The sequence below is a fragment of the Apis cerana genome, linkage group LG5 (genome assembly GCF_029169275.1).
Source record: "Apis cerana isolate GH-2021 linkage group LG5, AcerK_1.0, whole genome shotgun sequence".
Lineage (NCBI taxonomy): Eukaryota > Metazoa > Arthropoda > Insecta > Hymenoptera > Apidae > Apis > Apis cerana.
In genome coordinates this window covers 12,720,001-12,738,577 of record NC_083856.1, presented here as the reverse complement: position 1 = coordinate 12,738,577, position 18,577 = coordinate 12,720,001, and the positions used below count along the sequence as shown (strand labels likewise).

The following is an 18,577-nucleotide window of genomic DNA, read 5'->3' as shown; positions in this document are numbered from 1 at the left end:
TGGTAAATATTAAGAAATGATTAAGATTTATTAGGATTGAATTAAAAAATAAATTGATTTCTTTATAAATAATAAGGTCAATATACTTACGTTAATATACTTACGTAGATAGTTGTCAAAATTCATAATCATTTGAACCATTGTTATCCTATTGAACAAATCTTCCTGTTTTAAATATAACGTACGACTTAAATAATTGAAAGGGGAGATCTCCCCCTTTTTTTGCCTTGTCTACAATTATATTATTAATATACACATAACGAGTAAATTTATTTTTATTGTTTAAACTTATAGCTAAAAATAATATTTATAAATACACTATTAAAAATACATTGTCTTTATACAATCTTTGAATATAACTTGAAAAGTTTATAAATATATTTTTGTAGGAATATAATTTAATGAAAATTCATATTTATATTGTAACTAAACTTAAAATATTAACAATATAATTTACAATATTCAGGATTTAAAAAATACTCTTTAATTACAAATATTAAATATAAATATCATTTAATTTAAAAAAATCTTATTTATTTTTTTTAAACTGTCTAGGCACAATAGTAGGCACAATAGTCGTGACTAATAATATGATGATGTATATTATGTAATAAAACTATTGGAATTGTCGAAACTTATCTTAATCGGTATACATATAGAAAAATTTTAATAGCTGAAGATAAAATGTTTGTTGAAATCTACACGCTTTTAATATTTATATTTACATAATTTCATTTCACTTTTCTTATTCCGTTTTCTTTTGTGTAGATTCTTTGTTTTTCGATTTCGATGGGTAAATTACGAATAACGACATTTGTGCCAAAGATAAAACAAAAGCTACCGAATTCTGAAACTTTAAAAACATATAACGTTTTAGCGATTAATATAATATATATTTCTTAAAATAAATAATTTTCTTGAAAATAATAAAAAACCGATAGTTTACTTACGATAATAAAAACGTTATTAATTATGAGACCATACAATAACCATAAAAATGTGACAATAGTACCCATAAATATGATCGGAAATGGAAGAATATCCGTATTTTTTGTTTCTATAATTTTTCTCTGATAAACAAAAGAAAAAAAAACAACAATTATTGTAATTATTCAAATAAATCCAATAAATGCATTTTTTTATAAACAATTTATTAAATATCATTGCACATAAATCATTTAATTTCATATTAATATTTGAAAAAACGAATTTAATACTTCAAGCGAAATTTTTATTTGCATTATTTGTTTTATGCAAATATATGATAGTTCACGGTACACGATATTTTAAAAAATGATATTTTAATATATTAATATATTTTTGTTTAATTTTTTATTTTATAAATTTTCATATTTTTTAAAGATCAAGATATTTGAACTTATATTATATTTATTGATCGATATTTTTAATACTAAATTATATTTATATGTTTGTATATTAACTCTAATTTAGAGTCATAAGTCATAACATTTCGAATGCGATACAAATGTAATATATTTGAAATATCTATGTTAAATTAAAAGATTACGGAGAAATAATCAGTCATTTAAAAATGAATTAAACATTGGTACACTCAATGTCGTATGTCACGAAAAATATCTTGATCAATCAGAAATTGACGCAATTCGTAAAAAAGAAGAAATTTTGACAATTATATATTAATTTTAAATCTTACATTTTATAATTAGTCTTACAAACACAATCAATTTTAACGTTTGAAAATTTTCATTCTAACTTGGCTATTTCTATTGTTATGATTACATATTTTTCGCATGATTTGCCACGGCTTATAACTTTTTAAAACTTCTTGTCGCAACACAGAATTATTGTGCAATGATTGCAAAATTTCTCATCGTATAAAAAAGAATTAACTATTTAGCAATATATATTGAAATTATTTTTGAAATACGTAATTATTTTTAAAACTTTTTAATATTTATTATTAATATTCAATAATATAATCAATAAATTAATGTTATATTTTATTTTTATTAAGTCTTTTATTTGTTGGATTTATTTATTTTATAAAATAATGTGCATAAGATTTACGAAATTGTACTTACAAGATGTATGAGAGGAAATGCCACTAAGAGCAACAATAACACTGTCACAATCAAACCGAATCTAAATTCGATCTTCTCAGGACTTTCCACTTGTGCATATGCAAGAAAGACCATGACAAAAGTTGTTGCCTTGCCTATCGAGGCAAGTATATCTTTCTAAAAATGCGAAGACTTGATATCAAATATTTATTCAGGTTCTGATGAGGTTAGAAATATTTGTCCGAAATTTCTTCGTACAACAGGAACTTTCTTCTCTAAAGGTATAATTTTACCAAACTATCGATATATTTTATTTTATTTTATTATAATTATTCGAAATTTAATAAAAATACAAATCTCGCTGTAAATCATATATTTACCGATTCTGTCATAGATTTATAAATAAATTGATAAATTAAAATATATAAATATAAAATGCATTATAATATAATAAAAAAAATATTACTATTTTTAAAATAACAAAATTTGTATAAACAATTATACAAATTAATGTATAATTATATTTCTTATACTATATGAACATATGAATATATGAATATATGTGATTTTATTATTTAATATAATTATATTTAGATTTCAAAAATTTATTGTTAAAATACTAAGAAATTAGAAATATTATTAATTATTAAAATATGTTATAAATATGAAACTTCTTGTTATATAATTTAGATTTTACATTTATATTCAAACATTAAATATTTAATTTCATCTATTATAAATAACAACAAATTATTAATTAAAGATTTTAAACATGAAAAATAGAAAAAGTCACAAAAAGATACAATTATGAAAGAAGCAACATCATGCAATTTGATTGAGAAATATAAATTCGTACCGTGTGTGGTGAGTAATAATAGAATACAGCCATGTATGCCATATTTGTGAGTAATCCAAAAATATTAACATTAATCATTGCAATATCTTTCAAAATCCATGCATATTGAAGCATTAAAATACACCTATACAAAATTTTTAATTTATTATAGTTCTACTTAGATAATCTATAGGTTTTTTATATTACAATTATAACATATTTTTTCACAAAAGAAAAAAAATACTTCAATTATGAACAAAAATATTGATATATTTAAATATTTTTACTATACAATATAATAGAATAAAACAATTAACAGAACAAATATTTTTAAATAATTAACAATAATTAACATTACTTAGTCATCATTATGCTTTTTTGTATTACATAAAGTATTACACTTACATTCCTATACCACCCAAAAAAGGCATGGAATCAAAACCTTCGGATGAGCCTTTTCGATAAATATCCTTACATATCAATCTATAATTAAATAACATTTAAATTTAAACAATTAAATTATAATCAAATCTTCTATTATTATTTTCTATTATTTAATATTTAAAATTTTTATATATCTATATAAATAATATATATATTATATGCAATTTGATTGAGAAATAATAATATATATATAATATTTTTATTTATATTTTTTATATTATTATTTACATTTTTTTACATTAAATTGATAAAATGAAAAATATGATCTTAAATGGTTTATAAAGTTACATATTACGAATATATGAATATATGACTATACTTATGACTATAATTTCATTATACAAATTTATGTATTAAATATCATATATATAGATCTAAAAACATTGTACAAGCCAGAAATTAATTATATTTATTATCACGTGAAAAGAAAAAATGCAAGTATCAAAAGATGATAATATTTCTATTGAATTATTCAAATATTTTTTATTACAAATATATCTTGTAATAGAAATCAAATGTTATATTTTCAAAAAACATATAAATTAAATAAATATTTCGTATTTTTTCAACTTACGTTCCAGATAACATTTGACCCATTGTACAAATAGAGGCACATGATGCCACAAGTTCTTTATAATCCTCTAAGCCCATTGTAGATTAACAGTTACCTTCCTCTAAACTCAGTAACTACTATGAATCACTTCATCACTAGGAAACTGAATGGAGTGCAACCGGTATAAATAGGAAGATTAGGAAAAAAGATAATGATTGGTAATATTATTTCCATTTGCGACGCTAATGTGTCGCCCCACTGCGACATAAACGTATACTTTTTAGTTATCGGCATAAATTCCAATCAATTGTCAATTTTTGATAAATTAAATCAAAAGTATTTAAATATTACGTGATGATTATACTACGTCATAAAAAAAGGATATAAGGAAATTTCCATTCTTTATGATAAAGTAATCGAACATATTTAATCATTTTTAATATCGAGAATTCACAGCTCGTATGATTAATAAAATTAATAAAAATTAAATTATGTAACTTTAATTTTTAGATTAAAGATTATTATTTCACACAATATTTTCATGTATGATATAATTTAATTGTATAACACAACACATATTTATTTTAATAATATTTTATTGAACTATAAAACAGTAAATAGCATATGCGTGTTAAAATCAATGAGCGTGATCAACGCAATCTAGTGATTTAACAAAGATTCAATTTTTTAGCGCTAATTTTAAATATCTATAATATAATTTAAATAAATTCTGTTATATATATTATTTCACTAAAAATTATTTGACTATAAATAGTTAATAAAATATTAAAATATTTAATTCAAAATTAAATTTAATTTTATTTAAAAAGAATTTTCAATAAATTTAATTTACGTTATTCATATCTGAAAAAATTGATTTACGTAGAAAAAGATATTATACTTACGTCATAAATATTGTGTATCCATGATAGATAAACTTATTGTACGTATCTTCAATATGTAAGTAATTTTTTTGAATCTTGAATGAATTAATTAAAACAAAACAAGACAATATTTATAATAATCAAATACGAAGACAAAATTGAATAATATATACAAAAACATTACTTTTGCATTATTAATATTTTATATAATTAATTATTTAATTATAAAAAATATTATATATTGCTTTATTTTTATTTATTTTACAAGAAATTTACTTACAAAATATTTTTTTTTAATTCAAAATTAAAAAATTATCAATATTGAATATTTTATTTTAGTAACAAGAAAAATCTAGAAAATTCAAACATTCAATTTTATTCCATAAAACATTATTGTGCGATCTGTGTTAACTTATTTCACGATGTCAGAAAGTAAAAACGATAAATCAAAGATTGATTTAGGATTATTAGAAGAGGATGATGAATTTGAAGAATTCCCTGCAGAAGGTAAAATAATTCAATATCGTGTATATTTATTATAATTCAATAAAAGTTTCTTGTAGTATTCTAACCTCAATTTGATTGAATGACTTTGTAGATTGGACTGCAGTAGATGAAGACAACGAGGATATCAGTGTCTGGGAAGATAACTGGGATGATGATGACGTAGAAGACGATTTTAATCAACAATTAAGGTAATTCGTATTGTAATATTATTTGTAATTTTTGAAAAATATTTTTTTAACAAATTATATATAAATAATTAAACGTCTTGTTATATTAATATTTCTAATGTAATAAAAAGGTTTATAATAGAAATAATTTCTTTCCGATATAAATTTTTTCAAAATGTTAAGGTATTTACACTAATGTATATTAAACAATATTAAACAAGCATATTAAATAATTTTTTAAAATAATTTGTTTCAGAGCACAATTAGAGAAACAAAAGGCTCAAAACAAAGGAAAGGAATCGTAATGAAATTATAAATTATGTTATTATTCATAAATATATATTAACTTATTAAGATTTCATACACATTTAAATTTCATTTGATATATATTGATAGACTTTTATTAATTGAGAAATATAATAATTTTTCATAAATATTTGTACAAAACTTAAACATTAAATATAAATGTACAATTTAAATGCATATAGTACCTAATATACATGAAGTATATCATACAACTCATGACAAGAGTCCTGTATTAATGAAAAAAATACTTGGCATCTTTAGTATAAATATATAATCAGGTACACAGTCTGTTTTGGAAAATTTTATATAATTCTACATTATATCGAGTCAACAAATTTAGTACATATGGCACATCAATTCCTTTTTTTGACTAAAATATATCTCGGTAACTAGCAACTCTAATATTTTTAACTTCAATAATGGTTTAGTAGAATTAAAAAAAGGAATTGAATTGACTGTTTTTATCAAATTAAAATAAAATGAAATTATAAAGATATTTTACTATGATTCGATCTACATGAACTTAATAACTGTGATGCTAAAACATCTAATATTTGTAAATTTAAGTCTATATTAATTTTTTTTATTTCATAAGAATCAAGTAGATACTTTAAAATATTTAAAGTATCATCCTCACCAAATGTTAATTTTATGTCATTTGGAATTTTAATTAATAGCTCTTGTAACAGTCTTTCTTTTAATGTTGATGGTTCTTCAGAAAATTTAGTTTGTACAGTATGAAGTGATATATTACTCAATTGATCGGAAATTCGTAAAGTAACAGCCTGTAAATTAAACACAATTCGTAATTGAATATAAAAATAATTTTTTATAATAGTAAAATAATAAATAATATATAAATTATTACTTGTAATATAGATTCAGTAACACTTCCAAAAAGTAATTTTATCCATCTAACAACTGTTTGTTGTTGTAAGGCATTATTACTTCCAATTCCTGCCAATAATTCACAAATAAGATCTACAGCAACACTTGTTAATATTAGATGTGAATCCAATTCGTCAATATCCTCTAAAAATAAAAATAATTTAAAATTAAACTTTTAAAACACTTAATTTTTTTATAATATTTACCTTCATAAGAACTTTTTACAATTTCCCACCAATTAGTTAATAATGCAGAATCATTAGTACTTTCCATCGAATCAACAGCTTCGTAAGCAGAATCCACACAAGAATATTCAATTCTTTCAGTTATTAATTTTTGAAATTCTGTTGCTAAACTTTTCTATTAAAATTAGATGAAATTTTTATATAAAATCAAATTATTTATAAAGTTTATGAAATATAAATTTAATTAAATATATATAATCTATTTAATATTAAATTTATTTACCGATTTAATATCCTCGACAAATCTCCATGGAATATCAGCTAAAGGCATTAACGTAGGTAAGGGTACATTTTCTTCCTCTTGTTCAATTTCAAAACCTGGAACGACTGTTTTTAAGGTATTAAAAACTCCACTTACTGTCTTGACCAAAAATTTATCAAATCGTGGTGCAACTATATCCGCTTTTTTATTAGCGTTACTACTTGGACGTAGAAAATGTCGTAATTGTGGTGGACATTCGTTAGCCAAACGTGTAGTTAAAGTTTTCAAATAGTTTTCTAATTCAAGACGACCTCCTTCTGGTAAAACCAAATTTGACATAACAGATGTTAATTCTGGAATCTGTAAAATTTATATTACATAAAATATCAAAAAATATTTTACAATAAATGACAAATATGTGTAATGAATATTAAAATTACCTCTTGTAGACTAGTATGTAACTGAGCAAAATCGCGATATTGTCTTCTGACAGTAGCAGTTGTAGTTTCAAATAAATCAACCCCACGTTGTTCTATATCATCAAATTGAATACAATAAAGTAACTGTTGTGAACCATCAAGAGCTGTATGAAACTCTGTCCATGGAATGGATAAATTTGTAAATTGACTACCTTCATATACTACATAAGACTTTTCTTCAACATGTCTAAAAAATATAATATATATTTGTTGTTTTTTTTATAAAAATTTAAAAATTATTATTACTCACAAAGGCGTATTCACAATTGACTTTTGTTGTAATACAGTTCTAAGTCTAGCAATTGTTGTAGCAAAATCTGTAGGTTCTTCATATACAGGAGATATTTTATCTTCTTCTATTTCAGAATCTACCTCTACCATACTCTGACCCCATAGACCTCTATGTTCTGTAGCTAAATTATGTAAACGTAATGTAGGTCTCTTATCATTTATAGATAATGAGGTATTTTCATGCTCAATTAAAGCTTCATTAGATGATTCAGATTTTGATTTTGGTAATGATCGTGGAATTAGAGCTGCTGTTGCAGATGTTATACCACCTCCTAGAGCATTAGATATAGCTTTCTGAAATAATTCATTAATAATTTCATTAATTAAAAATAAACAAAATAATGGTAAAAAAATAAAATAAACATTTTGAAATTATAAACATACTTTAGTGAATTGTGAATATACATTCTTTTCCTGTTTATTTTGAATTTTGCCAACTTCTTTTGCCATTGGTTGTAATAAATCTGATAAATTTTGAAATAGCCAATGTGGAGAACTTATTGTTTCAATAACTATTAATAATCTTTTTGCTAAGATAGATAATAAAAGTTTGCATGGCAATGAACTTGTTAATTCCCATTGTAAAAATTCCTGTGCTAAAATAGTAACCATTCGATGAAGCATATGCTCTAATACTGCTATATTACGAGAACCAGGATGCAAATATTTAAATGCTTCCTCTAAATTTGGTGCAGTTCCTTTTTCTACTCTTCGTAATGCTCTATAATATAGTTCAATCATTAGGTTAAATAATAATTTACTTCATAAATATATTATATATGAAATCATATCATATTATACCTGTGATATTCTTTTAAATGTAATAAGAACACATTAGACAGCTTATGAGTAAGCTTTATTTTGTCAATTAAACTGATTTTATGAAACAGTTTGGTCAATAATTTTTTTAATAGTTCTTGTGCTTCATTAGGAAATGATTTGTCATCACTGATAGATTTATACCAAACTTTAATGCATTTTAAATGTATTTCTTTCACTAAATTATGTATTTCTACTGTTCTCTTTTTTTTTCTATTGCTTGTTTCCTTTTCATTGGATATAATGATCATTTCTTTCTGTTTTTTATGAGGTATTTGTATAGAATTTATATTTTTATTTATCTTTACTTCATTTTCAGATTTATTATTACATTCATTTTCCTTTTTATATTCATATAATTTCAAATTATTTATAAACTTTTCATATAGCCAATTATTAAGAAATTTTATATTAAGTGGACTATTAGCTTTTAATGCAAGTTGAAATAAAAAACAACTGAGCCATACTGATAATATTATAATAAAAATAGCCCATAAAATAGAAACGTATATTGGTAATGGTGTGAGACCTGCCCATTCTTGTATAATTAAAGATAACAATGCACATAATATACTTAAAACCAACAATATCTGGTTCAACCAGCTCATTGGTATAACTTTTTCCATTGTAAAAATAATATAAGAATATTACTTTTAACATTACATTTTGTGCTAATATAATATAAATCTGTAAAATAAATATTTTCATTATTTTATAAATTACAAATATCAAAATTATATCATAAAAATATTATAAATTTTATATTAATATAAATATTGACAAATATTTAACATGGAAAAATTTATTTGATTAAATTCTTTTAATGAAAAAGCATTATATCATATAAAATCGCAATACGAAACAAAATTCATATACAATTTTTTATTTTTTTTTTAGAATTATACTTATCTGTATCAATATTTTAATAATTATTTATAAAACTTACCTATATCTCTAAAATATTCCTATATTACTTGTATTGACATATTGACATATTTTATACTGTAAGTTCGACATTTTTTATTCTCTGTCGAATTGGATCATCAAATTCTTTCGCGAACATTAGTTGTTTCATATATACACATTAATAGTCACAAAACATTAACTAATAAGCTTTGAATTTATATGCACCTGAATTTTTATAAACATTTTATTTTCTTTTTTACTAAACGACAAAACATAGATTACATTTAAAAAAGAATGGCTATCTCTTTGTCACCGCGTGCTTATCTTTGCTTTACTACAATATATAGACAGTAATAATTATTGTATCTATCTAAAGCAGAAACAATATTTTATACAAGATATATCAAAATATATATAAATATATTTATCACATAAAAAAGATTAAGTACTTAATATTATGATTATGAGATTAATTACTTTTCGTTTTTTATTGATAAAGAAACACAAACATTTATATACATATCCATATAAGAATAAATGCTTATAATGATAATGTGCAAACAAATATAAAAATATAGAAAATATAAAAATATAAGCTGTACAATGATTATGATTCTTCAATTTTTATTTCTATTTTTATTATTTATCTATATATAGTTTGTATTTATGCGGTCATAAAACGAGTCCCATATTTGATTAATTTTATTATCTTTTTTGCCTTTACAGGAGCTATTGATTAAAAATTATACTATATTTACTTATATGTATTTATGTTTTTGTAACTCGTATGAAGATATACTTATATATTTTATGTATACATATATACAATTGCAGTTTTATATACATTTGTATATATATTTTATTATATATAAATTAAAGACATATATATATATATAATACATATAAGCAAATATTTCTTTATTATTCATCTTTATATTATATATTTTTATTTAAATAACTTTTAAATTGTAATTAATTAAATCTGTTTCTTTTTTTTAATTTTTTCCTTAATTGTTAACGAAATACATTTTTTCAATAAGTTATCATATAATATTTAAACTTATTAAAAATTTTTGATTAGCACCATCTCGCGTTTGAATACCCAAAGCTCCGATTTGTTATTAGGATAGTAGAACGTACGAGGAAGTATTCCAAGTTATAATTAAGAAAAATAACTTTTTCTCATGACGTCATACGAATTCAAATTTTTGCATATTATATTAGTAACAAATCGAACTTTCGAATAATCAAACACAAGATGGCATCTTAAAAACGTTTTGGTAATTGCCTCCTTTATCGAAGTGTCACAGATATCATTTCAAAAAATTATTTCTAAAAGAGATGGCGTTGATGCTTAATTCTTATTTTATTTTATTCTAGTTTTGAGAAGTGTTTTCCATATTTAAAAGATGGTGCTAACTATCAATTCTCATTCTATATTTATCCCTCTTCCACTATTTTTCGCATTGTGTTATGTATTTCATTTACGGCACTTTGAAGATGGCGTTGATTCCACAATTTCTAACGTCTCTATTCTTTTCCCACTATTTATTTTCTTTATTTATATTTGCTATTGGCACATTGATAACAAAATATAGAATATTAATTAAATACATTTTATAATTTTTTTTTCATTTTAATCTATTTTACTCTTTAAGTAAAGTTTTACTCTAAAGTAAAAAAACATTTATACAATGAAAATTTGTACAACTTTAAAATGTACATTTTAAGACAAAAAAAAATATTTAATTTATGATGCTGGTATTTTGAATTAACACATTCAATAATAAAAAAAATATAATTTATCTACGTTATAGGAAGAAATATTATAAGAAATCAAGATAATTTTATGATGAATGCAATATCAGTGAACATAATTGATAATTAAATTAAATAATGATCATTATATCAATATTATCATCTAGAAATCTTACTTATCATATGATAATAAATTTATTCGTTCTTTCAAAAGTTGAATAGTTAATAAATTCGAAAAAATTAATCTCTTGTATATTATACAAAATATTACAAAGAGTAACTAGAAATTTTTCATTCAAATTAAAATACGATAATAATTAAATTATATAAAAATAGCAATGATTCGGGAATTATTAAATCGTAAATATTCGCTGAGTAAGCAAAACAATTTATCTTCTAGTATTAATATTTTCAGCGCATATCCAAAGAAAGATAAAGTGTGATAAACTTATCCTATTGCACGTCTACCCCATGCAGATGCACGCATGCATGCATATACGCGTCCTAAAGAGTGCAGGCGCTAATTTTAGTCGGTGAAGTGTCAGAATAAGCGTAAGTCACCCGGGGTCCTTGTAAGGCTAGGAGGTAATCCCGGGGACCCTCGGCATGCACTGTTCGATAGCCACAGTATCCATGTACCCAGCTACCGGCAACTCTATTTTTGCTATTTCTTTATTTGTCTCACAATTTTATCATTCGTCTCGAATTACAGGTTTTTCTTTGAAGAAAAGTCTGTAGTTGATCGTTTTTAAAATTCAAAAAGTATATATCGAAAATGCTATGTCATAAAGGGACGAATCTATTTCGGTTTTAAATATGGTTACCATTGAAAAGAGATGATTTCTTTGGAAAGAGAAATTTTCTTTTACGAAAATGAATTATTTAGATGAACGAAATTAAGAAGATGCAAAATATATGAAATGAAATAAGAGAATAATAAGCTGAAGTTTAATATTAATAAAATTGAATCTGACAAATGAATCTTAGGAAAGAACAGATCAATTTAATTATTATTATCCGAAAGAATTTAATCTAATTGACTTAAAATTTTACTCTTTGCAAAATATTACCAATGAACAGATGTGGATCATTGATTTATTTCTGATAATTGATTATTAAGATTAATGTATTATCAATTTTTAATATAAACCATTTTTCATTTTAAAAATTTAATTTTTATATTGCATACTTACGTTATATATTGTTAATTTTATTTAATGCAATAACGAGCAGAAAATTTATAGAAACATAAAAAATTATAACGAATTTTCCTAATTACTATATAACTTTTGGCTTATCGAAACAGATAAAAATATAAAATATAGTTACTTGAAATTGCACAAGATTGGCCGGTTGCCCGAATACACTGTATTCGTAGATAAATGTCATGAAAATCCAAAACACTAATTTTCTTTAATTTTTTTGTCTATAAAATCGCAATTTGTTCGCGTCAATTATATCATCTTTTTTGAGTATTTGCCAGAAACTAATACGTGCGATAAGGTTCACATAATCCGACATCGAATTATTATATAATACAGTTTTATTATCATTAATTATATGATATAATAAGAACAATACGCCAGACAGCAATATGAGCCGACGTCGATGCGCCTGGTTATGGTTTTCCATATCGTATACTTCACTCTCGTCGATTACCACCCCGTGCGTATCGCAAATGCCAAATTACGTGCGCTTACGGTTTTCAGAAAAGCCTTTGTATCCTGTGTGTGTGTATATCTATGTATGTGTGTGTGTCTGTACGATACATGTAAATCAACGTACACAAGTTTACAAGATCTAGAAGGAACTTGTTGCAATGATCGAGGAAAATTATTATCAATAAATTAATTAACGTTAATAACAAACAGTCGTGTTGTACAAACTAAAAAGTAAATTACAGTCTGATAAATGTGTTGAATAAAGGCACTTTTAGTAATTTCTCTTTCCCAAACCTTACTTTCCCCTCCCATTCTACCTTCTTCTCTCTTTTTTCTTCCCCTATAATTCATATACTCATATTTAAGGGGATCACGGCTCAAGGAACGTGACCATGAATAGAAAAAAAGAAAAGAAAGCAGGTGAAAATCATGAACCCTTGTATCGAATGCAACACCTTAGAAGCACTTGCGGTGTACAATGCCGGGGCCGGACTCGTCGTACTCCTGTTTGGAGATCCACATCTGTTGGAACGTGGACAGGGAAGCCAAGATGGATCCACCGATCCACACGGAGTACTTCCTCTCGGGAGGAGCGATGATCTTGATCTTGATGGTCGACGGGGCCAGAGCAGTGATTTCCTTCTGCATACGATCGGCGATACCGGGATACATGGTGGTTCCACCGGACAGTACAGTGTTGGCGTACAGATCCTTACGGATGTCGACGTCGCACTTCATGATGGAGTTGTACACGGTCTCGTGGATGCCGCAGGATTCCATACCCAGGAAGGACGGTTGGAACAGAGCCTCTGGGCAACGGAACCTCTCGTTACCGATGGTGATGACCTGTCCATCGGGCAACTCGTAGCTCTTCTCGAGGGAGGTGCTGGCAGCCGCGGTGGCCATTTCCTGTTCGAAGTCCAGAGCGACGTAGCAAAGTTTCTCTTTGATGTCACGGACGATTTCTCGCTCGGCCGTGGTGGTGAAGCTGTAGCCTCTCTCGGTGAGGATCTTCATGAGGTAGTCGGTCAAATCGCGACCGGCCAAGTCCAGACGGAGGATGGCGTGAGGAAGGGCGTAACCTTCGTAGATGGGTACGGTGTGCGAGACGCCATCTCCAGAGTCCAGGACGATGCCGGTGGTACGACCGGAAGCGTACAGGGACAGCACGGCCTGGATGGCGACGTACATGGCCGGACTGTTGAAAGTTTCGAACATGATCTGGGTCATCTTTTCGCGGTTAGCTTTTGGATTCAAAGGAGCTTCGGTGAGTAGAACTGGATGTTCCTCGGGAGCGACTCGTAATTCGTTGTAAAAGGTGTGGTGCCATATTTTCTCCATATCGTCCCAATTAGTAATGATACCATGCTCTATAGGATACTTTAAAGTGAGTATACCTCTTTTACTTTGAGCTTCGTCTCCTACGTAGCTGTCTTTTTGACCCATACCGACCATCACGCCCTGGAATAATTATTGAAAATGTTTTATTTGATGTATGCAACGTAGAATATTTGTTTTTTAAATGACGTACCTGATGACGTGGACGGCCAACAATGCTGGGGAAGACAGCACGCGGTGCGTCGTCTCCAGCGAATCCCGCCTTGCACATACCGGACCCATTGTCCACGACTAGTGCCGCAACATCATCGTCACACATCTTGGTTGGTTATTTAATGTTAGTTTCTGTAGAAATTTAATTAAGTATTCGAAGATAAGTGTTTTTTGTATATATATATATCTATTTTTAATCACTTACACTTTATTACCAAATTATTACATGTAAAAATATTGAATCTTTTCATTTCTTTGCAATTTTTCTTTGTAAATTTAACTTTTACAAAGAAACTTTTGTAAAACAAAATATAATAAAAATAAATAAAGAATAAACAAATTTCGTTTATGAGCTCGTGTCATTAATACAGTTAGTAAAATTCCAAGATTTTTAAAAAATGTACAATTTTATAAAATAGGTAAATATTCGTAATCTTAATCTTAAGATAAAGAAATTCGTTAATTTTAGCAAATACGTGGTTATAAAGATTAGTGTATTTGTTTGAATTATCTAATTATTAATCATTGAAAAATTTCATCATAATTATAAAATCAATTAAATTAATTTATATTTTAATTATATCAAATGATTTAAAAAAGTACTAAATAGTTAGTAAAAAAACGAAAAGTGTTTATCAAAGTTAGCAATAACGACGAACAATTAGAAAAGCACTAGCATCGTTATGCATCGCACAATTCGTAGAATGTCACTTCACAATCAAAATATGTAAACATGCAAGATCCTGGAACGAAAAAGTATTCGGTCATTGAATCTCTCAACAAGGTTGACACCGTTTTCCATTTCACGAAATCACTGAAACGATACGAATTACACCTTGCGAAATTTCGGTTACGATTCGTTACGTTTCTATGCACTGTTTTCCATTTTCCAAGGACCAAAGCAATCGTACGCGAATACCAATAACCCTCGTCTCGACTATATATATATATCGAAAAGAAAGTTTATCGGTATAGTAGTACGGACCACATTATAGCGAAGTCATAAAATTACGACTATATGTCAGAACTAATGTTTTGACAGATCTATGGCCAGATAAAAATCTTAAAATTTCAGAAGCTCGAAAGGCGATACAATGCATGGATCTTTAGTACAGTGTGTCGCACTTGACTCAGTCGGTATCGTTGTCTAATAAGTTTAATTTACAATCATGCGATATCGTGATTCGTATTATTTACACTAGCACGATCTAATTGAATAAAAACTAAGAAAAACACTGATTCGATTTACCGTTCGCTAATTACTCGAAAGATCGGCAACAGTCGCTTAGGGCGTACGTCGTGCAAGAGACCGAGAGCGGCGAGTGGCACAGTGCCGGCTCTGTGGGGTCCCTTTATCCATATCGGTTCGCAGCCGAAAATAGCGATCCGCCCCTTAGATGGAAATCTATCGTGCATTAACACTCGTCTCGGCCCGCCGCCACCACCTAGTCCTTAGCCGCCCTAACCGTGACGCCGAGAGGGAGAGACGCTGTGCGTCGCGACGAGGCGGCGGCCGACGGCCCCCCAATCCAAATAAGGACTCGTCACACGCCAGGGCCGTCTCTCACCGGGTGCTAATCGAACAAGGGTCGAAGGGCATCGATTTTTAATTCGATTTATCCTTCGATTTATATTCGATCATTCTCGTTCGATCATTCACATTCACATGAAAAGTAGAGTTCACTTCTGAATAATTTCAACGTGGTGTACAAATATGTATTTGTTCTTACGTTTGAGTTCGAAAAGTTTGAATTAAATAAGAAAAAGTTGTTTTTTAATTAATTAAAAACAATGATAAATATCACAAGTTCAATTTTTATATATTAAATTAATAACAATATAAATAAGTTTATAAATAAGTGAACTTAATAAAGTTTATAGGTTAGATTTATGCGTGGATAGCTTTTAATAGGCATAAAGTTTACGAGTTCACGTGAAGCGTGCTAACTTGTACTTTACGAAAGAAAAATTCGATCGAAAGTTAAATCTCTATGTTTGTGGTTTGTGATGTTAATGAATGTTTTGTTTAGGAATGTGTTATTTTTAAATTGTTGTAAGTTGAAGAAATATACATCCGGTTAATAGCAGGGAGCACAACATAATTTAATCCATAGGTATGCACGTTAACTATGTAAAAATAAAAAAGTAAAAGCGTATATCTATTAAGATAATAAAGATTAAGGTATTATCTATTTAAAACGAATTGATCGATTTCATTGATTCGATTAATATTAATTCAATCTCTTCTATTGCGATTGATTTTAATTGTATGCTCAATCTAATTTTATAACCTATCATTGTTTCATATAACTAAATATTATTATTTCATTTTAATATTCTAAACATTGTTAATTTTTAAAATCTCCGTTAAAAAACGAACATTTGCATACGTTATGATTAATGAAAGCTTCGATTATCGTGACAGTTTCGTTTTACAGTTGTCATTCTACTCATAAAATGTATATATTCTTCGCATGTCGCAGCGTGCCAACAATAATAATCCTGATATTATAGTCGGAACGTGATGTCATTTTTAATGCTAAACGATTTGAATTTTATGGTTGCACATCGGCGAAAATGATTCGATTAAGCCAGCCGATGAAAGGCATATAGAATCAAATTATTGAACGATTAGACTGCTTTCTATAATTGGGAATGCACAGGGCGACTACGTAGCTCGATCCACCACCGATCCCCTCCACCTTTTTGCAGGAGCTACTGTCGAACCGTGCGACCGATTCGCAGATTCGCATTGCCCAGTTTCAACCCCGAAACAGCACATCTTTCTCGTAAACTTTCACACAAAATCCTTTACGCTTATACGGATACGGTGATCGATCTACCGACAGTTTTACAAGTGATCACGCCACGAGATGACAATCGATGGAATGTTCGAAGGTAATGCAATTTTCATTTATATATTATAAGTTGATTAAATTGTATAATTGTCTTTAAATAAATAATAATACAATTATCGATTAAATGAAAATTACAATCCAATAAGATGTACAGATATTTTTACTTTTTGCATAAATGTTTAAAATCATTTCAATTATACACATTTGTCACAAAAATGATTAAAATTTTAATTAAAAAATTAATTTTTCTATTGGATTCTCAAAAGAATGAAAGAATTTAAGGAAATTAAATTTTTTCCTTTACAAATATGTATGCATAACTGTAATATGAAATAGAATAAATTTTGAAAAATTATAAAATTTCCATATTATATACCTATAAAAGGTATAACCAAATATATATTAAAAAAACATAAAGAACAAAATTATAAATATAAAAATATAACAAGATTGTTCTCTTTTTTAAAAATATTTAAAAGAAATTCAAAAATTTATATAATTAATTGACGTCATAAATTTGCAGATAATATGAAGCAAAAACACAAGCACAAACGCTCAAAGTGTCGATTGAAATAGAGGAGAGAAAGCCAAGAGGGAAATATGTTTTTGAATGAGCGTGCATCTATTTTTAATAAATGGACTACGAAGCTTATGATAACGCAAAGAAGCCCATTTGCATATCTTGGTAAATTTTGATAAAGAAGCAAATTATTCTTTCGCATTATTCAGTCCATGCATGGTAGGTCAATGTACACTACTACCCCTCCCAAAATATTACTTATGTTCGATACGTTAGTATCGATTTTTAGATTTTTATATGAAAATTTTAATAAACAAATTTTTTCTAGAACCCCGTTAATAGTTAAACCTGTTACTCCTATTTTTATCCCGTATTTTTTAAACTTATGCAAAATTTTTATCTAGTGTAAAGCTATCGATACGAATGCACAATGATCGATGGCTCGCCCCTTTCCTTTTTGATTCATCCTTAATATTTACAATGACCGATTGTAAATGCACGATTTTGATGAGAAATGATCCGATCTCCACCTTGCTATAACATATTCGACTCATCAGTGTGGAAAATTGTCTCTATTAAAACCGAGGATATATATTTTGATTTGATCGAAGGAACAATTTTTAACCAAAAAAAAAAAAAAATAATAACAATAACAGTATTC

At 26.7% G+C, this 18,577-nt stretch overlaps 4 protein-coding genes across 6 annotated transcripts; 1 reads left to right on the top strand and 3 right to left on the bottom strand.

The window, feature by feature from the left end:
- Positions 1-512: 512 nt before the first annotated feature.
- On the bottom strand, positions 513-4,036 carry LOC108003282 (sugar transporter SWEET1). The gene is made up of 6 exons (XM_017065446.3): positions 3,896-4,036; positions 3,283-3,360; positions 2,899-3,022; positions 2,064-2,219; positions 951-1,070; positions 513-853 (listed from the first exon to the last, which is right to left on the bottom strand). Exons 1-6 carry the CDS (start codon positions 3,970-3,972, stop codon positions 746-748), a joined length of 663 nt encoding a protein of 220 aa, XP_016920935.2. The 5' UTR covers positions 3,973-4,036; the 3' UTR covers positions 513-745.
- A 132-nt stretch (positions 4,037-4,168) lies between these two features.
- On the top strand, positions 4,169-6,602 carry LOC108003342 (26S proteasome complex subunit SEM1). Of its 3 annotated transcripts, none has more exons than XM_062075445.1 (4): positions 4,169-4,286; positions 5,098-5,265; positions 5,357-5,453; positions 5,689-6,602. In XM_062075445.1, exons 2-4 carry the CDS (start codon positions 5,181-5,183, stop codon positions 5,735-5,737), a joined length of 231 nt encoding a protein of 76 aa, XP_061931429.1. In that variant the 5' UTR covers positions 4,169-4,286; positions 5,098-5,180; the 3' UTR covers positions 5,738-6,602. The 3 variants fall into 3 exon arrangements, with proteins under 3 accessions (XP_061931429.1, XP_016921024.1, XP_016921025.1); XM_017065535.3 differs by lacking the exon at positions 4,169-4,286 and adding an exon at positions 4,651-4,834; XM_017065536.3 differs by lacking the exon at positions 4,169-4,286 and adding an exon at positions 4,785-4,817.
- Positions 5,761-10,313, bottom strand: LOC108003341 (uncharacterized). Its single transcript, XM_062075419.1, has 9 exons — positions 9,609-10,313; positions 8,645-9,349; positions 8,228-8,564; positions 7,803-8,137; positions 7,514-7,739; positions 7,095-7,433; positions 6,833-6,986; positions 6,607-6,770; positions 5,761-6,523 (listed from the first exon to the last, which is right to left on the bottom strand). The coding sequence occupies exons 2-9, from the start codon at positions 9,286-9,288 to the stop codon at positions 6,224-6,226; spliced, it is 2,499 nt and encodes an 832-aa protein (XP_061931403.1). The 5' UTR covers positions 9,289-9,349; positions 9,609-10,313; the 3' UTR covers positions 5,761-6,223.
- Positions 10,314-12,851: 2,538 nt separating this feature from the next.
- LOC108003300 (actin, muscle) lies at positions 12,852-15,930 on the bottom strand. The gene is made up of 3 exons (XM_017065465.3): positions 15,788-15,930; positions 14,519-14,670; positions 12,852-14,448 (listed from the first exon to the last, which is right to left on the bottom strand). The coding sequence occupies exons 2-3, from the start codon at positions 14,642-14,644 to the stop codon at positions 13,444-13,446; spliced, it is 1,131 nt and encodes a 376-aa protein (XP_016920954.2). The 5' UTR covers positions 14,645-14,670; positions 15,788-15,930; the 3' UTR covers positions 12,852-13,443.
- Between the last annotated feature and the right edge of the window lie 2,647 nt (positions 15,931-18,577).